Consider the following 21,103-nt stretch of genomic DNA (forward strand, 5'->3'; position numbering starts at 1 on the left):
AACAGGCAGATTCTATCAAATTAGTAAATTTGTTATTTAAACTGATATGTTTATAAATGGATGCCTTCAAACAAAAGATCAAGATGGGTTTTTATGAGCAAATTTTCTTACCAGTTGTGGATTTTCCAGTTTACCAAGAAAATCCACTATGCTCTGAGCTTAACTAATACGAGGGATATTCAGATGCACCTACATTTCCACATCTCCACCTCACAAATACCTGCAGGCTGCAGGACTGCAAACAACTGCCACAAAGCTCATTTGGTCACCAGGACATCCCAGCCTTCTTTACACCACCACTGGGAAGCAGAGCACCTACTTTTTAACAAGACATGGGAGAGGGCAATTTGGCAATTCCTTTTCTGAAACAGTGGCCTATATCAGCCGAAAAAAAAATACCTAAGATTATATTCAAATCCACCGTATCCAAGCTCACCTCCTAATGAGGCCCAGGACACACCCACTGAGTGGGCCAGTATACAGTGGCACCAGGAGCAGCTTTCCTCAAAACAAATGGCCTCAAAGTACAACTTATAAAAATAATTCTTGCACTACTGCGCAGCACCTGACTTGGTTTGCGAGGCGGCAGCAGCAGCAGCAGCAGCAGCAGACCCTTCCTTACCCTCACCCGGCTGTTCCAAGCAGATGTTTTGAAGGCCTAAACTGTGAAACGATTCGACTTTCACAACTAGCGATGGCAACCAAGTGCCCCCAGGAAGCAGCAGCTCCTTCAGCCGGAGAGCTCAAAACGCCTGGAGCGCTGCGGGAATGGCCCCGCCGGCCTCGGGACGCTCCTGCCCCCCTTTCTTCCTTCCCTCCTTCCCTTCCCCCCTGACGCGGCCGGCAGGCCTCAGGGCCTCCGCTCCCGTTAACCGTGCGGCCCCCCCGAGGGCCCGGGCCCCCCTCCCGCCGCCGGAGCGCCGGGGCAGGGAAGGCGGCACGGACCCGGCACGGACCCGGCCCGCACTCACCCGGCTCAGCGCTCCGCCATCCCTGTTTGCGGAAGTGACGAACCCCCACGGCGGGCGTCACGTCCGGGGAGGGACCGCCGGGAAAGGGAGCGGGGAAAGTGCGGCGTGCGCGGTGTGTGGAGAGGAGCGGCTGGGCAGCGCGGCCTGTTCAGCCCGCAGAAAAGGAGGCGCGGGGGAGCCTCATCGCCCTCCACAGCTGCTGACAGGAGGTTGTAGTGAGCTAGGATCGGTTTCTTCCACCGCGCCTGCACTGGGGAAATGGCCTTAACCTGAGAGAGGGGAGATTCCGATTGATACTGGAACAACTTTTTCACTGTTGGGATACTCAGGCGTTGGAATAGGTTGCCCGGGGAGGCGGTGGAGTTGTTAAACACTTCCCTGGAGGTGTTTAAGAGACGTCTGGATCAGGGTGATTTGGGTTCGGGGTGTCACAGTGGCAGTGATGATTGGACAGGGCGGTGTGAAAGGTCACTTCAGCCTTGGTTCTGAAAGGCGGCGGAGTCCGAGCCGCGGTACAGGACTACGAGTCCCAGGGGGCCGTGCGGGAAGGGGGCGGTGCTCGCGCCTGCGCAGTGTGAGGGCGCCGCCGGGCCTGAAGGTGATGGTGGGGACGGGCGCCGCCGCACGTTGCGCGGGGCGGGCGGGAGCGGGGGGTGTGACGGGAGCGGCCGTTGGGGACACCGCGCGTGCCCGCGGGGCCCCTGAGGAGCGGCGCGGGCCCGGCTCGAGGTACCGGGGGTGGGAGCGGCGGGAGCGGGACGGATCCGCCACCGCCCCGGCTTGTGGGGGCATCGGGCTGCTTCAGACAGCGCCTTGTCTGGCGGTGAAGCGTGTCCGCCGCCACTCGAGAAAGGGCGGTGGGAGATTTGTTTCTTGGTGGGGAGGTGGCGCTGGGTGGGCCTGGTTGCCCCGTGGTGGGATGCTGCTGCTGCTGCTGGGTGGAAGGGAAGGGATTGGGGGTGGGATCTCAGGCTGTGACTTCCTCACGAAGGGCAGCGCCGATCTCGGCTCCCTTGTGCCCAGTGGCAGGACCCGAGGGAACGGCACTAAACTGTGTCCGAGGAAGTTTCGGCTGGGTATTAGGCAAAGGTTTTTCAGCCCGAGAGACTGGAGCAGGCTGCCGGGGAAGTGGTCACAGCACCAACCTGACAGAGCTAAAGAAGCATTTGGCAAAGGTCTCAATAACAAGGTGTGATTCTTGTGATGTCTTGTGCAAGGCCAGGAGTTGATGGTCCATGGTCTCCATGATCCTGAAGGATGCCTTCCGAGGATATTTCATGGTTCTGTTACCACTGAAGGACCGTGGGAGGCTTATGCCCCTTAAGGGGGTTTTCTTCCCAAAACTGCCTACTAAAAGACTTGTCTTGTCTTTTCAGAAAGATTGAAGTGGCTGTACAAATATTTTATTGTCTAATGTTATGTTTCACATTAGTAATCTGCTCCTGTCAATTAAGGATATCCGGGGAGTCAGACAGAGAAGTCATCAGAATTTTTGTTAAGGCTGTTCAGTGAAACGTGGATCTATGTCAGCTATTACAAACTATAGTTCAGCCTCACGAATGTCTGTTTCCTCTGTAAACTGTCCTGAAAGGGAAAACATTACAGTGGACAGTAGTACATGAGGTTTCCTAGAATGCCATACCAAAGCCAGTTCTTAAACTGAAAGCGTTCCTCAGTTTACCCCAAGATGTCATTGATGTTACAAGTATAAACATGAAACAGTTTAGCAAAGTTTTGCTGCTTTGGGAAGAGATAGGGTGCAGGTTCCTCGTTTGGAATGTGTTTTGTTGCCTGTACTTATATGACTTGCAGCTGCTTCAGTGTGGGAATTGCATGCACAGATGTCCCCACCATCCATCTCCTATGGGGGTGACAGCAGGTGTTTATCTCCTTTTCTGTTCAATGGCTGTTTGAGGTAAAAAGGGTATGACTGACCCTTGTGGCAGCGTTACTGAATTGCACTCACTGCCGAAGAGGCACTTCCATCAGGGAATGAAAAAAATATATAATCATTTGATGATTTGGGTAGGTGGATATCAGGTGGCTTGCACATGGCCAAAACTGAGTAGGTTAAGGAGTATGTGAGGAATGTAAGAAGTTACATTCCTTGTTTGGTGTGACTGTCTGCAGGTCCGCTTCACAGGCTGTAGCAGCTGTAAGAAGAGTTTTGATCTGGTTTGGTTCTTAAAAAAATTCTGTGTACTTCTGCTGTGGATGGTCTTCTCTGCAGGTAAATTGGCCCAGCTCTGTGTGTACACTCGTAGATATCACTTAAAAACTGAAGGGAGTTTTTGATGCCTTCTAATGTCAGATAAAAGCCTCAGTTTGCATCTTGGCACATTTCTGGATCTGTAGGGGATTTTGTCTAATCTTGAAGACAAGGGCATGAGAAATTCAACAACGAGAGAGGAAGAACACTGATTTTTAAAAATCTAAAACTGCTAATGGAATCTCAGCAAATTCCTTGCAATCAGTTTAGTCCACAAAATTATGATTTTAGCAGGTGCTGACAGGCCAGAGCAGTGTGCCTACTTAGGACTTTTTGTCTGGTAAGGACTGAAGCCACATCTTCTTTTAGCCACTGGTGTTGCACAATAGGATTTACTCTGGTTGGAACTTTGTGCTTGCTCTAAAAATCTCCAACCCTTTGTAGCCCAGTCCTCTGGGCTACACGTTTCCATCACTCAGTTTTCCTCTCATTCCAAACTAGTCACACGTTTTATTATGTTTCCAGACATGACCATGCCCCTTCTAAGCAAGTTCATCTGAATGGTAAAGCTCTGTTTGTGCACATCAGAAAATTCAAGTGACACTTAGCTGGGCTATAAATTGTAATTCCATGCATCTACCGTTTTATCTTGTCCCAAGACCTTGACCCTGTGTAACAGTTCTTGTGTAAACAAAACAAGAAGTTGTGTGGCTGTGATTGTGACTGTGTAGAATGTTGTAGCAGATGATCCCCCTGCAGCTCTTTAGGACTTGCCAAGTTTGTCCTTGAGGAGGAAGATGGGGGAGGGTAGTAGTGGTGACTACAGTCAGGTGCTCATAAACAAATTATAAAACAAATCAGTAGCTTTTTTTTTTCCAATGAACATATTTTGTTGGTTGGAAATAAAAATGCATGAGTGGCTTCACAATAGTTCAGTGAGTCTTTTCCAAAAGTGGCTGGTGTAAGATTTTAGTAAAACATGACAGCACCTACCTTTAACTGCAGTGGTAGTGCTTAGCCACAGCATGTACCAGGTAGTTAACTATTCACTCTTAATATTTTGTGGATTTAAAAACTGGCTTTGCTGATGTTAAAATTAGGTGGCATCCTTTGCTTCTTGCTGTCTCAGGCCATAGGATAGTACTTTCTGATGAGGGGTGTTTCTGTGCTGAACCACAAGCCTTGGGCCTTCTTAGTGACAACTGGCAGAAAGCAGTGTGCTTGCAAAGGTTGCAGTGTTGCAATCACAGGATTCCTTTCTCAGTGTGGTAATGCTGCTGCTGCAGACTGTGAATAGGAATGTTATTAGGGTTCTATAGTGAAGGCTCATCAGAGCTCCTTCTGGTGTAAAGACACAGCTCTGAATCTGATGCACTTTCAGAACATGTAGATGGTGTCATTTTGTTGTTAGCTGTCCTCTGTGCAAAAAATTGAATAAGGCAGTAAATTGAATAGTGGGCAAGAAGGTTTAGCCACTCAGCAATCAAGACCTTAACATAAGAACTGTTCACATTCATTTGTAAAGATATTGGGAATGGCATTTACTGAAAATTAGATGAAGACTCTGGTTTTGAGTGTGTGTGTGTATGTTCTGTAAATGTTATGATCAGCCTCTTCACACATAATTTTTCAAGATATTCTGATTGATACTGCACATATTTCCCCATATGGAGAAATTTGAATTCACAACAGAGAATTCAACACTTACTTTGAATATTTAGAAAAGATTTATAGTGGAAGTGAATGTCTGCCAACTGTAATTCTGCTGAAAGATGAATGTTCCATATTTTTTGCTGGAAAAAATGACAGCTTTTGAGTGTTTGAAAGTGTGAAATAAATGTGATGAGAGAATAAAAGAAAAAAATCTTGAACCCAGTGCTTCCACTGTGAATTTTGTTTTTGCAGAAACTGGGATTTTTTTTTTCCAGTTTCACACTGGTTTACTTTTATTCCTACTTTGTTTCTAATTGTAAGGCTTCAGAATTCTTCCTTGAGAATATTCTTTGAATATCTTTAGAAGCATTTTGGGTGAATTTGATGAGTAAAAGATGTGGTACTTCAAGGTTATTGTTCTAAGCATCTTATAAAATTGTTACATAATATAATTTGCACTTAATGTATTATTACAGATGATACTGTTGCTTGCTGTTGGGTTATGGAAAGAAAAAACACAACAATGAGGCAAGACCTGTAAAGATCCAAGGTGGCAAAAATGGCGTTTTTCAAGGCTAGAAAGGAAACAGGTTTGGTAGTCACTGTGGAAAGTGAGGTAGAAGGCTGTACAAAGCTGATTCTAAGATCTAAGTTTAAGCATATTCCTAATTAATTCAGTTTATAATTAATCAAGATAAAGTATTTGAATACCTAATGTCGTATTCTGTGGTTTGGTGTGGTGGTTTGACTCTGGCTAGATGGCAGGTGCCCACCAAAGCTGCTCTATCCCTCCCCTGCTCAGCTGGGCAGGGAAAAGAAAATACAATGAAAGGCTCTTGAGTTGAGGTCAGGGCAGGGAAAGATCAGTTATTGCTTGCTGTCATGGGCAAAATAGATTCAGTGTGAATTTATTACCAATCAAATCAGAGTATGGAAATGAGAGGTAAAACAAATCCTAAAAATTTCTTGCTGACACTCCTCCTTCCTTACTGGGCTTAACTGTTCTCCCATTTTTCTCCCTACTCTTCCTCTTGGTGGCACAGGACAGGGAATGGGGGTTACAATCAGTTCATCACATCTCTGCCACTGCTTCCTTCACGGGGGAGGACTCCTTCCCCTGCTGCAGCATGGGGTCCCTCCTGTGGAAGACAGTCTTCCACAAACTTCTCCAACACGAGTCCTTCAGTTCTTCATGAACTGCTCCAGTGTGGGTCATTTTCCACTGGGTGCAGTCCTCCAGGAGCAGCCTGTTCCAGCATGGATCCCCCATGGAATCACAAGTCCTCCCAGCAAACCTGCTCTAGCATGGACTCCTCTCGCCCCAGGTCCTTACAGGACCTTCTCCAGTGTGGGTTTCCTACATGGTCACAGCCTCCTCCTGGCATGGGGCCTCCCCAGGCTGCAGGTGGATCTCTGTTCCTCTCTGAACCTCTGTGGGCTGCAGGGATACAGCTTCCTCTGCATGGTCTGAATCACAGGCTGTGGCTTGTCTCAGCTCCTGTGCCTGGAGCACCTCTCCCTCCAATTTCACTGACCTTGGTGTCTGCTGTTCCTCTCACATGCTCACTCTGCTCTTCCCTGGCCTCAATAACATCTGTGCAACAACTTTTTCCCTTCTTAGCCGTGTTGTCCCAGAGGCTCTACCACCATCACTGATGGTGTCAGCCTTGGCCAGCAGTGAGTATCTCTTGGAGCTGGCTGGCATTGGCTCCCTTAAACATAGGGGAAGCTTTTGACAGCTTCTCAAAGAAACCACCCCTATAGACCACCATCCACCAGAACCTTGCTGCACAAACACAACAGATTTGGGCAAAAAGGCTGAACTTCGTGTTAGCACCATCTGTTTCAGTAAAAATCACTGTATCTGCAGTGTGTCTCTAATTGTTTCATTATATTTTTCATGAATAAATATTTAATTGCAATTCCAGAGACTTTAAAAATTAATTCTTATAATCCACATTGTCTATATCCGTGAAGTGTGAGTGACCAGAAAAACTATGAATTAAAAAGTGAGCTTGGCTACTAGAGTCTATGTTGCAAGTAGCAGGAAGACTTGAGGAAGAGTTCAATTTTTTGCAGCAACCTTTTGACTTTTATTGATGGCTTTATTAGTGAAAAGAGATGTGCACTGCAGCTCTGAATTTCATCATAAAAGAAATATCTGAGCTCTTAACATATAACTGTATTTCCAGTGTTTTTCAGCATGTATTAGTGTAGAGTCAGAACACTTGAGATGCTCAGTGGCAGTTGAAAGAGACGAGGAATTTGTCAAATAAAATACAATGTCCTATAAAGAGGGAAGATTCTAAGAGATTGTAAAACAGTGTTTTGATGAAGTGTAGAAAACTGATCTCTGTATTTGTTTGTTCATGTTTTAGCATCCAGCCCATCATCAGTTTGGTTGTGGGTTGTTTTTTTCTGAGGGAGTTCAGAGTCATATGCAGGAAACTGCAGACCTGAGGCTTGATTGTGTGAAGTCCCTTTCCAGCCCCTGTTAATTATCCAGTAGAAGCTCTCCACTGCTTTGTAAACCACACCACTACACACATACCCCTACATCCCCCACACCTGCATGTCAAGGGCCTTGTGGCTGAAAACCACAAGTATTTTAGGAGGAATGAACTAATAATACCTTGGGAGATAAAAGGACAGAAGGAGCTGTTAGGATTCAGAAAGTTATTACCTAACTGGAATAGAAAGAGAATTGGATCTTGTTTTGATCATTAGCCTGAAGTGCAATGTAGTGTGAAGAAGCAGATGAATACAGCCCTGCTTTGAACTAACATAAGTCTTTTTAGATATTTTTTAGCATAGATATATAATATGCCTATTTTTAAGCTTAGTTAAAATCTATAGACATAACTTCTCTACCTTGCTTATTGCAGACGTGTCACATTGAAGAGTGACAAATAGACAAAAAAGTCAAACCAGATAGCATTTTAAAAGCCAATTTTTTCCTTGGCATGTGTCTGTAATCTGAAAGGCTCTGAAACTAATATAGAGGATGATCCAGCAACACTTGTTGGATGAAATCATAGAGAGTAGAAACCTTTTGTAGTACTAGTATGAGTTGTACTTACGTAAAAATTCAGCAGAGGGCAGAACGAAACTTGGGAAAGAGGAAACAGATGGAATAGCCCCAGTTATTAAAAACAGTTGTGAAGAGCAGAAAGCACTACAGCTGATTGTGATCCTTTCTTTTAGAAGCATTTGAGAGAGAACATTCACATTTTCATGTAATGGTCAGCTACATGCAATCTTAAGATCCAGTACTTTACATCACAGAGGAAAATGGAGTTACCATGGACATAGTGACTGTGCAGATCAGCTGTTAAGGCTCCTGTTTAGCATTCCAGATGTATAATTCAACACACAGGCATGGCATTGCGTTCTCCTGCTTTATTGTCTTCTGAATCCAGTGTGCAGACTTTATACATGTCTGCAATATCTTTTATTCTTCCTAAAACTATTTCTTCATGTCTTTTTTAATGTTTGAGTATTAGAAGATTGTAGCAGTGAAGATTACTTCGTGTGTAAGGGCTGTGGAAAAGTTTATTTTGCTTTTTTGGTTTTGCTCAGGGTGTTTTAGCAAGAAGAGTAGTTTAGGTAAAATAAGGGTAACAAAGTTGTTGTCTTATCTCCACTTAGTAGTATTGAATTGTAATAATATGATCAATTTAAAAAATTATAGCATAGAATTTACTAAGTGAAAATAATAGAGAGGTAGAGTGGGGCTAATGCTTTAGGGTCATTTATGTGCAAGGGTTTAGTCTTTTATTTGTTTTAACATGATTTTGCCAAGTTTTAAATAAATTCCACTGTGATTTATTTTGTATTACTTCCTTTAACCTAAAATGTGGTGTTATATTTTTAGACAGTTCTGAATGGTAGACAAAACTACACAGCTAATGATGACCAAACTTCAAATTAAAAGCAAGTTTCTTAGTTTGGAATGAGTAACAGACAGTTTGAATGACACTGCAAAAATAGTAAAGGACAAAATAGAAATTCTAAATGTTCATTCATGCACTCAAGCTGCATACAAAACATAAAAAGTCCCTATGCAATGCCACTTTCCCATCTGTGGTTAGTGATTCCATGCTGTGCCAACCCTTTGCAGTTACCAAGAGGTTTATAGTTTTATTTTACACTGAATTTAAGAAAAACAATGTTTTGCGTTTATTGCACTAGTCTTTCAATGGTTTTAAAATATGTTCCCAGATTTTTAGGACACCCATATATGTTTTCAGTACAGTTATGGTTTTCTTAATTTTTTATCTTGGTGTATAAGTTTGGCAAATTCTGGTTTTGGTTGTTTTTTTTAAATATACTGTCAATGAGTTCTTGAACTATTTAAATCTGAAAACAAGCTTTGGGGCTTTTTATTATGTTTAGTAAAAATGTGAGCAATATGGTTGGTGGTGTTTATTAAACTGAGCTGCTTAGATGAGATCTCTGTATTTGCTTTTTATGCAATCTGAAAGATTAGTTGAAAAGTATTTCTGAAAACTTGGTTTGTTTTCTTTCAAAATTCTTTTCTGTCTGCCACATACAATCCTCAAAGTTTTCTAGATTTTACACTAAATCTGACAAGAATGTAAATTAATTCTCTGTTTCCATAGGAAGGTGCCTTGGGACTACAAAAAGCTCATGGATTTTCATTGGGAACTCTCCTGTGGTATAATTAATGTTCTTTTTTTAAACAGTAATAGAACAAGTGAAAATGCTTTAAAGTCATCCATATTTACATATTGTGTCCAGAGTGTTTCTGGTATAACTGAGAAAATAATCCAGTGTTCTCTACATACACTATACCCTCAATTCCCTCAGATGCTTTCTGACCTCTTTTACAAAAGAACTTAACACTAAAGTTTTCGCCATTATTTTAACACTAAAGTTTTTGCCATCTTTTTTATTTTAGTTTTCTTGATAACTCAAAAATTAATTGTAACAGAGCAACCATTTTTAGACAAATTATCTTGATGAAAGTTTCATCTGGTATTGTCTCTGGCATGGTTTTTTTTTGCCATACCTATAGTAGCCAGGGTTTCCAAAAGATCCTCTGGACTTTTTTTGGCATAGAATGTTAGCACACATCCAAAGCCAGTGACTTTGTGACAGTCACATAAACCAGCTCTATAGCATTTAAAACGCCTGAGCTTTTGTTGCCCTCGGGAACAAAAAGCAAATCTCATATCTACTTCCTGATGATCACTGGAAAGTAGAGTAAATGCAAGAGCTAGGATGCTCTTGCAGTATGTCAGATTTATGCCAAAGCCGATCTGAATTGTAACAAAGTGCAGAAGTTTCCTGAACAAAACCTCCAGCACTGTAATGAGAAGCTGATCTATACTGTTCCTTAAGAGGCCCCTAGAGCACTCCCTTTATGTCAGATGCCTTGTTAACAGCTCACCATGAGACAGGGGTGCCTTCAGGAATTAAATGGATGTCCAAGAATCCCAGCCAGGACTTTGTCTTGAACAGCCAAGATCTCTACAGCTCAGTTTACAGTCCACTGGAGATCCTACTACATAGTTAGCTGGGATGTGACAGTGCTGAAGGGGAGACTGTATCACAAGTGTTTGTGTAGCATTTCATGGTTTCTGTAGCTAATATCTATTCAGTCACTGACCACAGGGGACTCTTGGAGCAGAGAACTTGGAGTTATATTTGTCCTTAGACAGATTTTCTTTTTCTTTGTGGTATTTTAAAGAGAAAACTAATAAGATGCTTTAAAACACCTTTCCCTCTGCTCCCACCCCAGAGACAAGTGCTTTCCCACCTCGGTATGTGGAGCTTGTACCTTCTTGTCCTTTTCTGTACCTTTGCAGCATGATGCAAAAGCAGGAAAAATGTTAAGCACACTTAAACAAAGAAGCAACTTTTCAAAAGCCACTAGGTGCAATTGTAGATAACATTCAGGTTACTGTCCTGACTTCCTTAGAATCTGAGTGGTTTTTACAACCTAAAGCTACAGGGGCAATTGTATAGCTTGTATAGATCCAGTTATTTCTTTGAGAAATATTATGCTTAGAGAAGAAATACGTGTCTCAGATCCATAGGCTGACACACTTCCTGCTGCCTGCTGAGTGCACAGGTTATTAGGAACTTCTTTTCACTAATTGTCTTAAGGGACAAGTTTCTCTGTATTTATCTTATGCTTTAGAGGGATGAAACAGCTTGTTTCATATTTATTTGGATCTCCAACCATAATTGCTGTGCAGTTTATCTGTGTTGTTAAAGATTTGTTTGCATTGTTGAGCCAAGTAGCTAAAGTATAACAATTGAGCAGCTGCATCCATCACCCCTTTAAAATTATTTGTTTCTTTAAAATGAATTTACAAGGTATATGCTGTATTAATCTGTTACTTTATTCCTGTGCCTTTCCTACATCAAGCTGTAACCATTATAATACTTCCCTCATCCCAGTGCTTGTGGATAGCAGTGTAATACCCAACGTGCCAACACTTCAAAGGATCTCTCCTTTGTTCATTTAAATAAGGAAAGCAATACCTGTGAAATACAGTAAGGTCATTAGGAAAATGTTAAGCTTGTTTCAAAAAAAGTGTTTTCTTTTATCCTCTCAAACATAAGCACTATAATGTCTTAGCCTTTCCTTATCTATTGAGCTATTGTGCTTCTCCACATTTTAAAGTGGAGGAATAAATAGTAAGCAGTTGTGCAGAATATCAGCTAGAAGCATACTGTCAGCTTACAGGGTGCAAAACCTTTTCAGGGTCTGCTGTAGATGTTTAGGTAACATTCCTTTTGACCTGCCAGGTCATGCATCATGGAGAAAAAGGCCTTTAAATAATGACTTTCAAGACCATCTGAGAATATAGGAGCAAAAAGTGGCATGGAAAGTGTTTTAATAGCCCCAGAACTTTCTCTAAAGCCATTGGTGATATTCTGTTTTTAAGTCTTACATGGTATATATAACTTGGTGAGCAAAGGCCTTGAAACTCATTTACTGATCACAGCAGTGTTATGTGCTGCCCGAGGAGCATTAGATATAGTGGTGATCCACACTCAGGAGAATGGAGCCATTTCCTGCCCCAGTGTTCTGCGGCCACTGCAGTAGGTCAGAGGTGTGTGGACAGTGCTGGAATGCAAAACCTAGAAATTGTGCTCTGAGAAGTGCTACTGTAAATACAAGGAATGGAAAAATTCAGAAATGCTTCTTCTGCTTCTTAGTCCTGTGCTGAAGAATGATCTCTTCCCAAGGCTGCTGGAATGCAGTGTCCTGTTAATAATGTAAATGACTCAAAATTATGGTTTCCTCCATGCTGTATGGTGACAATTTGCAAAGCTTGTTTGGAACAGGTATTTTTCAAAGGGGTACTGGTGAACAGTCGAAGTCTGACTCAAGAGGCCCCAGATTCCCATGGATGGATGCCTTCTGCTGAGTCTGTTGGCTGGATATTGAGAAACTCTACTTAGGGCAGATGCTCAGTGCTGTGTACTGTTAGTGAGAGGGGAAAACAGTTCTCTGTGGAGAATGTTGCCCCTCATGAAAGAACTGTAAGTGGCAATAGGCAAGGAATGCAGTTCTCATGTTCCAAGTTTGTTACAATTTATATAAATCAGTTAAGTAGTTGGCATATGACAGAGTGCCATCTGAACACTTGAGTTTTGCTGAGTGTTTTCACTACTTCTTGTTTTGAGAAGCAATTGCATTTGAATTTTAGAAGTAAGCAAGAATCTCTGCTTCTTGTAAAACTAGAAATATTACAAGCAGTTGCTGCTTCCAGTGAAGTCTTACAGAAAACTGAGTCATGGAGAGCCACTGCCTGTAACTGATTCACTGCTCCATGAGCAGCAGCAGCACTTCTTGACTCCCACTGAGTTCATAACTCAACAGGACAGAGTAACTGCTTCCTTATACAGAGACACAAGTTTCTTTTTCCCTGTTGATGCAGTACCTCCTCTTAGTAGCATTTCAACAAAAGTTTGTGTCTGTGTGTCACAAACAGTGCAGAGGTTCCCAGGGAGCTTGAAGCCTGGGAATTCCTCTTTTCCCCACATCAAACATTGCAATTCTAGTAATTGCCATTAATTGAAGTACAACAGTAACACAAAACTACCAAGAAAACATACAGAGAGGAATGCTCCAACAGATGCATTCCGATTATGAAACTTTCCTCTCTTGGAAGAGAACAGTAATTCACAGTTGAAGAGCTTCTAAAATAACACGGAAAATAACCTCCCATTAGCATGTCAGTATTCAAAAGGGAATTTACACCAATAACTTCTTCAGTTGCAAGATTTCAGGCCAACCAGAAATAAATCTTCATAGGATTACTTTGCTGTTGCTGCTATTTCTCTAAATGTGTCCTTTTTTCACTTTAGCAGGGGCATCAATGTGTTCAAGACAAATATTTGAAAGGTGGGGAACTAGTGGAAGAGTTGCAACTTTTTGAAGATACAAACCTTACCATATCTAGAAAGTAATAAAGGGTATGTATGGTTTCACTTTTATTTTTTTGAACTTTCTGTGTTAGGAAATATTGATAATTTTCTGCAGCCTAGAAAAATTCACTACTAAAGCACCTGGCATGTATCTAAGGCTACAGGTGAAGGGAAAACAGATATGATGTTTCAAGATATGATGTTTCAAGATATGATGTTTCAATTAAATTTGAATGATTTCTAGTTTGGATAAATGTGTGGGTCTCTCTGTCATGGTGGACGGGTTTTTCCGGGACAAACGCAGTCACTCCTAGAAGGCTGCTCTGTTACAGTTGCAGTTTATTATGAGGGCGTGGGTATTGAGAATCTTGCTAAAAGCCGCTGCCAGCAACTCAGAGCTAGAGGGGGGGGGGGGGGTCAAAGAGAGAGAATGGGGGCGAGAGAGCAGGGAGGGTGAGGGAGGAGAGGTGAGAGAGCGAAGCAGGAGGGGGGGTGAGGCAAGAAAGGAGGGTGAGAGGTAATAAGAAAGAAAGGAGAGGGGAAAAAAAGAGAGAAGAGGGAAGGGAAGGGAAGGGAAGGGAAGGGAAGGGAAGGGAAGGGAAGGGAAGGGAAGGGAAGGGAAGGGAAGGGAAGGGAAGGGAAGGGAAGGGAAGGGAAGGGAAGGGAAGGGAAGGGAAGGGAAGGGAAGGGAAGGGAAGGGAAGGGAAGAGAAGAGAAGAGAAGAGAAGAGAAGAGAAGAGAAGAGAAGAGAAGAGAAGAGAAGAGAAGAGAAGAGAAGAGAAGAGAAGAGAAGAGAAGAGAAGAGAAGAGAAGAGAAGAGAAGAGAAGAGAAGAGAAGAGAAGAGAAGAGAAGAGAAGAGAAGAGAAGAGGAGGGGGTGAGGGGTGAGAACAAAGAGAGTAAAGGGAAGAAGGGAGAGGGAAAAGGGAGAACAAGAAGGAAAGAGAAAAGAAGAGAAGAAGAGCAGAAGAAGAGTAAGAGAGAGATTTCCCATTTACAATACAATAAATCTTCTTCTCTTATGAATATTCTAAATCTTACTAGCCAATCTAATACAAGATACAAATTCTATAACATTTACATACAGCCTGTAGGAACCCTTGTATTACCATAGTGTATTATACTTTAAACTCTAGAAAACTATCCTTTGGACTTTAACAAGATATTCTCTTGACCTTTGGACCCGCTCCTAGCAGGGATCATTGTTTCATCAAGAGGGGATTGCTTTCAGCTAGTCATTCCATTGTCTTCTAGTTATTTAGTAACTGAGGCTTGGTGTCTCCAAAGTGTCTTTCATTCCAGCCTAGCTCTCAGAATTTATGTATTCATATTTGTAAGGTGTCACCATTTCATCCTCTCCAACAGATAAAGAATTGTGACAATTAAAAATGGAAAAGCTTTAGTAATAGCCAAAACTTATAATGTAACTAGCTTAAGTGGCAGTTGTTACATCCATTAGCATCACCTTTTTTTTTTCTTCTTTTTTTTCTTCTTTTTTTTTTTTTTTTTAATTAAGGAAGGAAGGAAGGAATGTTAGTTCTGTAACTGCAAGCATTGAATAAAGGAAAGAAGAGAATATTTCATAGTTTCCATGCATACATTTTGAGGGGTAAAAATTATTTCTTGATGTCTGTGCATGTAAAACTAAATTGCTTTCTTCTTTGTGGGGAAGTTCTCAATAGTTATTTCAAACTTTCAGGAGTAACTGGTAAATATTCAAAATCAGAAAGTTAACTGGGTTATTCCACCATTTTAAAATATTCATTGCATTGCAACATTTGGAAAATTGCAGTTCAGTTTTGCTCATGTTAATATATGACATTTAACAGTACCTTCCTCGGTCCTGACAGGTGTTACTGGCAGACTGTTAAGTTATGTTTGTTACTATTTAGGCTACTGCTTGATTATTAATAATTGTTTCTGTTGGGGTTTTTTTTCCAATTGTATTAACTTCTACTGAAAACAGTATAGAACATGAAAAATTTTACCAAAATTGAGGATGCACTGACATTTTTATTTGCACTGACAAATTTTATTTGCGCTTACTTCAGTGAATTTATAATGCATTTATGTATGCTCAAAGTATCACTCAAGTTATCAGATGCTACTCTAAGTGAAGTTTAAGGGTAACATTTCAGTGGCTGTGCCAGGTTATGTAGATAAAAGCAGCAGATAATACTAAGCTCCTAAGAATGTTTTTTGGGATTAGAGTGATCATTTTAGCAGTGAGGAGCAGGGTATGTTAAGTGAATGAATTGTTCAGAATGCTGAAGAAATTAAAAAACTATTTCCTTAATTCTGGAAGGTAACAATTTCTGCAAAGAAAGATAAGGAAAAGCTTTTTGAAGTAGAATAGAAAGCCATTTAAAATTTGACAATTTAAAGTGGCATTGGAGTGGACAATTGTCACACCATTGACATGCAGTTTGTTTACTTTTGTTTCTTCTTTATAGAAACTTCATCCACACTTCATCAAAATGCAGAGGAGTTTGTTACATTCTGCATCTCAGCTGGCACATGGGACGTGTTGGTTCTTCCCTCGCACCGGTGTCCTTCAGTGCTTAAAAGGACAGTCTGTGTTGTCTAATGTGGGATGCAAAGTGATTCTGGGACTGGACACTCCTAAACGATGTCTCCATGCAGGTGCAGCTCACTTTGCCTCAAAGAAAACTGCTTTTTCATCACAGCCAGCAGATGCTTCTCGCAAAGTACCAGAAGAGAGAAGTTCTTTGCCTTTGGCCACTGATGCACTCAAGCAGAGCCCTGCAGAGTCAGATTCTTTAGAACCTGATCCATTACAAGACAAATCAATTAGTCTTGTTCAGAGATTCAAGAAAACTTTTAAGCAGTATGGGAAAGTCATGATTCCAGTGCACCTTGTGACTTCCACTGTATGGTTTGGATCCTTTTACTATGCAGCCATGAAGTAAGTTGATATTCTGTTGCAGTGTCCAATTCCGTGGTTGAATTGAGATCTACTAGTGAAAGGACACATAAATTATATGTTAGAAATGCTGGAAAGTGCCTTTATATTTAAAAGAGAAATGTGGCTACATTTTTGACTAAAGCATAAGATTAATATTGAAAGTATATAGGGTTCATGAGAGTGTCATGTACATACCATTACTATGCAGTTATTGTTGTATACCAGGTATGTTGCTAACATTGATAGGAATGCTCATCTCTCCAAAATGATGCATGGATGGAAACAGTATTGAAATTATTAGTAACCTCTCAAAAGGTAAAGATAGGGATTTGGAATCCTGATTATGAATGCCTAGTTGAGATCTTTATAGACCTTTTCTTTTTTTTTTTACTCTTGGACTTCAGAGTATTTTCCCATTTCCTCCCTTCTTCATCCCCAGTCCTTCCTCATAACTGGATTTTCACTTCATGGATTTAGCTCACTTAGCTGTTCACTATCTATGTGTATACCTTCCTTTTTTGTTTCTGTTTCCTGTCTTTCCTGCCTTCCACTAAAAAAATTGCTTCTGTAGACCATACTTTTTAATTGGAAATTAAATATTTGTATGGATTAAAAAAATATATTAACTAAGTATTCTAATTTTAGTTTATTTTAGTCACAGCATGTGCTGGATACCATTCTGGAAAATGGCTTTTATCAGAAAAAGCTACTACATAAATTATGAGCTGCTAGTTTGCTAGTTCAGATGAAAGAAGTTTTATTTATCTGGAAATAGTTTGCTAAATATGAACAAATGTTTATCTCTGGACTGCTGGTGTTGTGTATTTAATAATAGAAAGCATGAAACAACGATGGTTTGTGGTGGCAAGGATGGAACTCTGACATCAGAATGCCTTACTGCACAAGTGTTTGTTTTAGTTACTCTAACCAGCTGGCATAATTGCCCTTTCTGGGAGCTATAGATTCAAATGTCATTCTAAATTTAGCTCATGTCAGAGGAATAAAGGTCTTGAGCTATAAAAATATTTTGCTTTGGATGAATTCAGGTTGATGCTTACATCCAGACATTTCAGATTGAGTGGAGATTACTTTTCTTGAAACTCTAAAGCCTGCTGCTAAAGTAAGTATTTGGCAGATGAAAACAACTGAAATACTCAACTAGAAACTAATTAAACTAATTATAACAGAGCTTCAGTTTTTTCAGTTATGCCACAGGAGCAGCACCCTCTTAAAGTGGAAAAATAACTTTCAGAATGACTAGTCATACAAGACTAAACAGGAGTGGTTTATGAAATGGCACAGTTAGTGCTGTCTTTCAGCTCCTACTAGGTCTCCATTTCCTACTCTGGGAAAAGGCCTTCAAACTGTAGGTTCCAGTAACTGTTGGTAAATTACTGCCTGCTACTGTTCCTGATGCTGAAGTGATTGAATGCTCAGAAGAATGCTTAAAGTATTAGACAGAAATGGATAATCCAAAATCTCTAAATATTGGAAACTCAGGTCTTCTATAACTGTATATAGCTTTCTTCTGTAATATAAAGATCAGCATTCTTCTCTCTTTTGGTGTTTCCCTGGATTTCAAGTAGAAAGAAATAGGAGCTCCCTCCATCCATCTCGATGCCTTATAGTGACACAGTAGAACAACTGAGCACAAAGCCCCTGAAGTCTTGTCCATGTAAAATGTTGCTTTCTTTTCTTTTACCACATTCCATGTTTGATATATTTGGAAGTGAATGGAGAACATTGTCTGAAATTTTAAAAGGGAAAAAAGGTAATTTTAGGCAAAACAGTGCATGAAATTGAACATGCACAGCTGGAGCCTGAGTGGCTGTCCTACCACCATTACATCTACTTACCTCTGAACATAACTGAGCTACAGGTAAGTTAGAAACTATTCCACCTAACAGGGATGATATAAATGGGTCACCTTTTGAAATGCTGAAAAGAACATTATTTTCCTGTGGTCAGAAACATAAATCCTGTAAGTATATTGCTTAGATAAAAAAACATTTTGTTCTCAAATAACGAAGTTTGTGTAATAAAGAAATAGTACTCTAAATTACTGTTCAAGTTTCAAGTTCCCATTCAAGTTGCCAATGTTTTTCTCTTTTATAGTGGGGTGAATGTTGTTCCATTCCTAGAGTTGATTGGCTTACCAGACAGCGTAGTAGACATCCTGAAAAATTCCCAGAGTGGAAATGCACTAACTGCTTATGCATTGTATAAAGTAAGTATAATTATAGTTTGTAGATAAGCTCTAAGTCTTTACTGGTGAACTAAACAGGGTTTACTTATTTACAACAGAAAGAATTAATCAGCTTTCTTCAGTAGCTATATGTACTTAAGCATTCATTTTGTGGTAAAAATAGTTCCATGAAAGTTGATATGTGTTCCATGTTCCTTCAAGGAGTCTATCTGTATTTCTAAAATAACCTCTTTGCTGCAGAGCTATTGCAGCCCTCTGAGATGACAGTTAAGTTATTAAGTTATTCTTCTGTATCCCTGACGGAATTAGCAGGGACAAAGAGGTAAAGTCTAAACACCTCATTGAATTCCAGATAAAAGTACACTTACTTTTATCCTCAATTAATTTTTGTCTTCCCCTGAGTTGTCCATCACTCTTAAGTATTTTCATTGTGCATTTAAATCAATTACTTACATTCAGGTTTGGGTTTCCTTTTATTGCTTTATATGTGCAAATTCTATGTTAGGGAAACTTGAAGCATGTCAGACCATTCAAAAACTAGGTACAGTATTTGCTGTACGTGCCACTCATTTGTTTCAAAAAGTGATGTGTTTCTTACCTGCTTTCAAATGGGTTACTTTTCCAAATAAAATGTGAAAGTATGACTCTTTCCAGTTTTTCCTGTGCCTAAAACAGACCAATAAATAAATATGGTTAAATGTAAAGATGTTGTTATAGCTGGGAGATGGGGCAGTTTTGGAAGAAACTCAGTGTTCACATGCAGTCTGTTCTGAATTGCTTCAAGATGCCGAATGCTTGTTCTACAAGCTGCCCAGGGAGGGTTTGTGTGTTGATCAGTTTTTTTAAGAGAAGTCTAATGCCCTTGCTGGCTCTGACACAATTATACTTTAAGTAAAAGATATGCATTTCTAGGGGATGCACTGTACACTGGGCTATTTCCTTATAAATCAAAGGTATCTTTAGAATCTGACACTGGTCAAAATAAATTTCAGCATAAAAAAATGCTTTCTGCTGGATGTTATTTTCCTGTTTTATCTATGTGGTGTGTTCTCTGGTTTCTTTAAGATTGCAACTCCTGCCAGATACACTGTGACTTTGGGAGGAACATCCGTCACTGTTAAATACCTACGTAAGCATGGCTACATGTCCACACCACCACCAGTAAAGGAATACCTACAAGACAGGATGGGGGAAACAAAGGATAAAATTACGGAGAAGATGGAGGAAACAAAGGATAAAATTACGGAGAAGATGGGGGAAACAAAGGATAAAATTACAGAGAAGATGGGGGAAACAAAAGATAAAATTACAGAGAAGATACAAGAAACCAAAGATAAAGTTTCATTTAAAAAAATAAAGGAGTAGGAGAGATGCTTCATTTTTGGATATAGCAAACTTAGCACTTTAACCCTTTTTGAGGCAGGATATGCAAAGTGCACTTCTGAGCTTTTTTTCTTTTTTTTTTCTTTTGTTTTTGCCCTTTGTCTGAAGACTACAATTGGTACATGGATTTAAAGGTTAAAGTTCCTTGGGGAAGAGGTTGTGACAAAGTTTCAATTTACAGAAGGAAAAGTGAATCTCAGATTAGAAGTTAACATGTCCCTCGGAAATAATGTTAACAATTACTCTTCCCTCTGTTTCTTTCCACACCCTCATCCTCAAAATGAAGACAATTTCTGCCAAGAGCCACCACCCTATTCTTCACCCATCACAGTGCACAGACATGGTTCCACTAGACTGAGCCTTCCATTAAATGAAAATGAAGATTTCTCTACTGGGAAGAGCAGCATGTTTAGGTTTTTAGAGTATGTGGACCCAAGCCTCTTCAGTCGTGATCATCTCTCAGTTTGGAGCAGACCATTGTCACTGATACTGCACATGAAAGAACTGGTGGATCAGCAACTCAGCAGGAATTAATTTACAATGGCTTCCTTGGCTTCTGCCAGGTTGCAGTGGTTTACAGGTTGAGACTATGAATCTTTCTTGGACGGTGTATCTCTTCAGAAATCTCAATTGAAAGCTATAGGAAGATGAGTTAATCACAGTTGCCATACTGTCAAATATACTTTGTTTCCTGAAGTTGATTTACAGTACAAAGTCATTCAATGAAATTAATCAATAATTGTATATTAAACACTAGGATTTGTTCATTGTGTTAAAGTTTACAAACCTACTCTATTTCATTTTTGAAAGAGAAGTTTATTTGAGAAATTGCTATACTAAGGGGCTTTTTAAACACATGGAAAGTTAGCGTTAAACCCCTAAGTTCCACCTCCTCCCTCAGACCTCAGTAATACAATTTGACTAAAATAAGCATGATTTCTGAGACAGTGATCACAGGCTACCAAACTTTTTTCCCTAGATTAAGTCAAGCAAACACTTATTCATACCTGAAGGCTGAAATGCTGTCTCAGATGTCATAAAGGACTAAAGTTGAAACTCTTCTATTTGGCTGGGCAGGCAAACTTCTTTCAGTTTTATTCAAATGTAGGCTAACTTTTAGTGTGTTTTTCCTATTTCTACTACAGATCTCACTTTGGAGCAACTCAGCATGTGTAAGTTGTTTAACCAAGGTGCTTTTTTGCAGGGAGATATGGGGAAGCAACAGAGTTGGACCCTGAGCATTGCAATTCGCTGGAGTAAAAACATATAGCTGATGAAGTATCAGCTCTGCCCCACTGTCCTGTTTTCATTCAAGTCACTGAGGGCTTCTCCACGTTAAAGTGAGTT

At 40.5% G+C, this 21,103-nt stretch overlaps 2 protein-coding genes across 6 annotated transcripts in view; one reads left to right on the forward strand and one right to left on the reverse strand.

Annotated features, from left to right (window-relative positions):
* RNMT (RNA guanine-7 methyltransferase) overlaps positions 1–1,064 on the reverse strand; it is a 15,842-nt gene extending 14,778 nt beyond the window's left edge. The window contains exon 1 of one of the 3 annotated variants that reach the window (XM_079302384.1): positions 972–1,064. The gene's annotated coding sequence lies outside the window, so the exon portion shown is untranslated. Of the gene's footprint in view, positions 1–111; positions 371–628; positions 812–971 lie in introns of those variants that run through there. The other 2 variants (XM_079302385.1, XM_079302386.1) reach the window with 2 other exon arrangements.
* On the forward strand, positions 1,029–20,570 carry FAM210A (family with sequence similarity 210 member A). Of its 3 annotated transcripts, XM_079302399.1 has the most exons (6): positions 1,062–1,180; positions 13,183–13,290; positions 14,762–14,949; positions 15,695–16,167; positions 18,283–18,394; positions 19,439–20,570. In XM_079302399.1, exons 4-6 carry the CDS (start codon positions 15,719–15,721, stop codon positions 19,736–19,738), a joined length of 861 nt encoding a protein of 286 aa, XP_079158525.1. In that variant the 5' UTR covers positions 1,062–1,180; positions 13,183–13,290; positions 14,762–14,949; positions 15,695–15,718; the 3' UTR covers positions 19,739–20,570. The 3 variants fall into 3 exon arrangements, with proteins under 3 accessions (XP_079158523.1, XP_079158524.1, XP_079158525.1); XM_079302397.1 differs by lacking the exon at positions 14,762–14,949 and having other exon boundaries at positions 1,029–1,180; XM_079302398.1 differs by lacking the exon at positions 14,762–14,949 and having other exon boundaries at positions 1,038–1,328.
* Positions 20,571–21,103: the final 533 nt, after the last annotated feature.

The sequence above is a fragment of the Erithacus rubecula genome (genome assembly GCF_903797595.1).
Source record: "Erithacus rubecula genome assembly, chromosome: 3".
Classification (NCBI taxonomy): Eukaryota; Metazoa; Chordata; class Aves; order Passeriformes; family Muscicapidae; genus Erithacus; species Erithacus rubecula.

What these genes read in the sequence shown, in the direction of transcription:
- FAM210A (XM_079302397.1), top strand. Translation starts at nt 15,719, where the DNA reads ATGCAGAGGAGTTTGTTACATTCTGCATCTCAGCTGGCACATGGGACG. An exon ending in TTTTACTATGCAGCCATGAA is followed by an intron (nt 16,168 to 18,282) that starts GTAAGTTGATAT and finishes TCTCTTTTATAG; the next exon opens with TGGGGTGAATGTTGTTCCAT. An exon ending in CTGCTTATGCATTGTATAAA is followed by an intron (nt 18,395 to 19,438) that starts GTAAGTATAATT and finishes GGTTTCTTTAAG; the next exon opens with ATTGCAACTCCTGCCAGATA.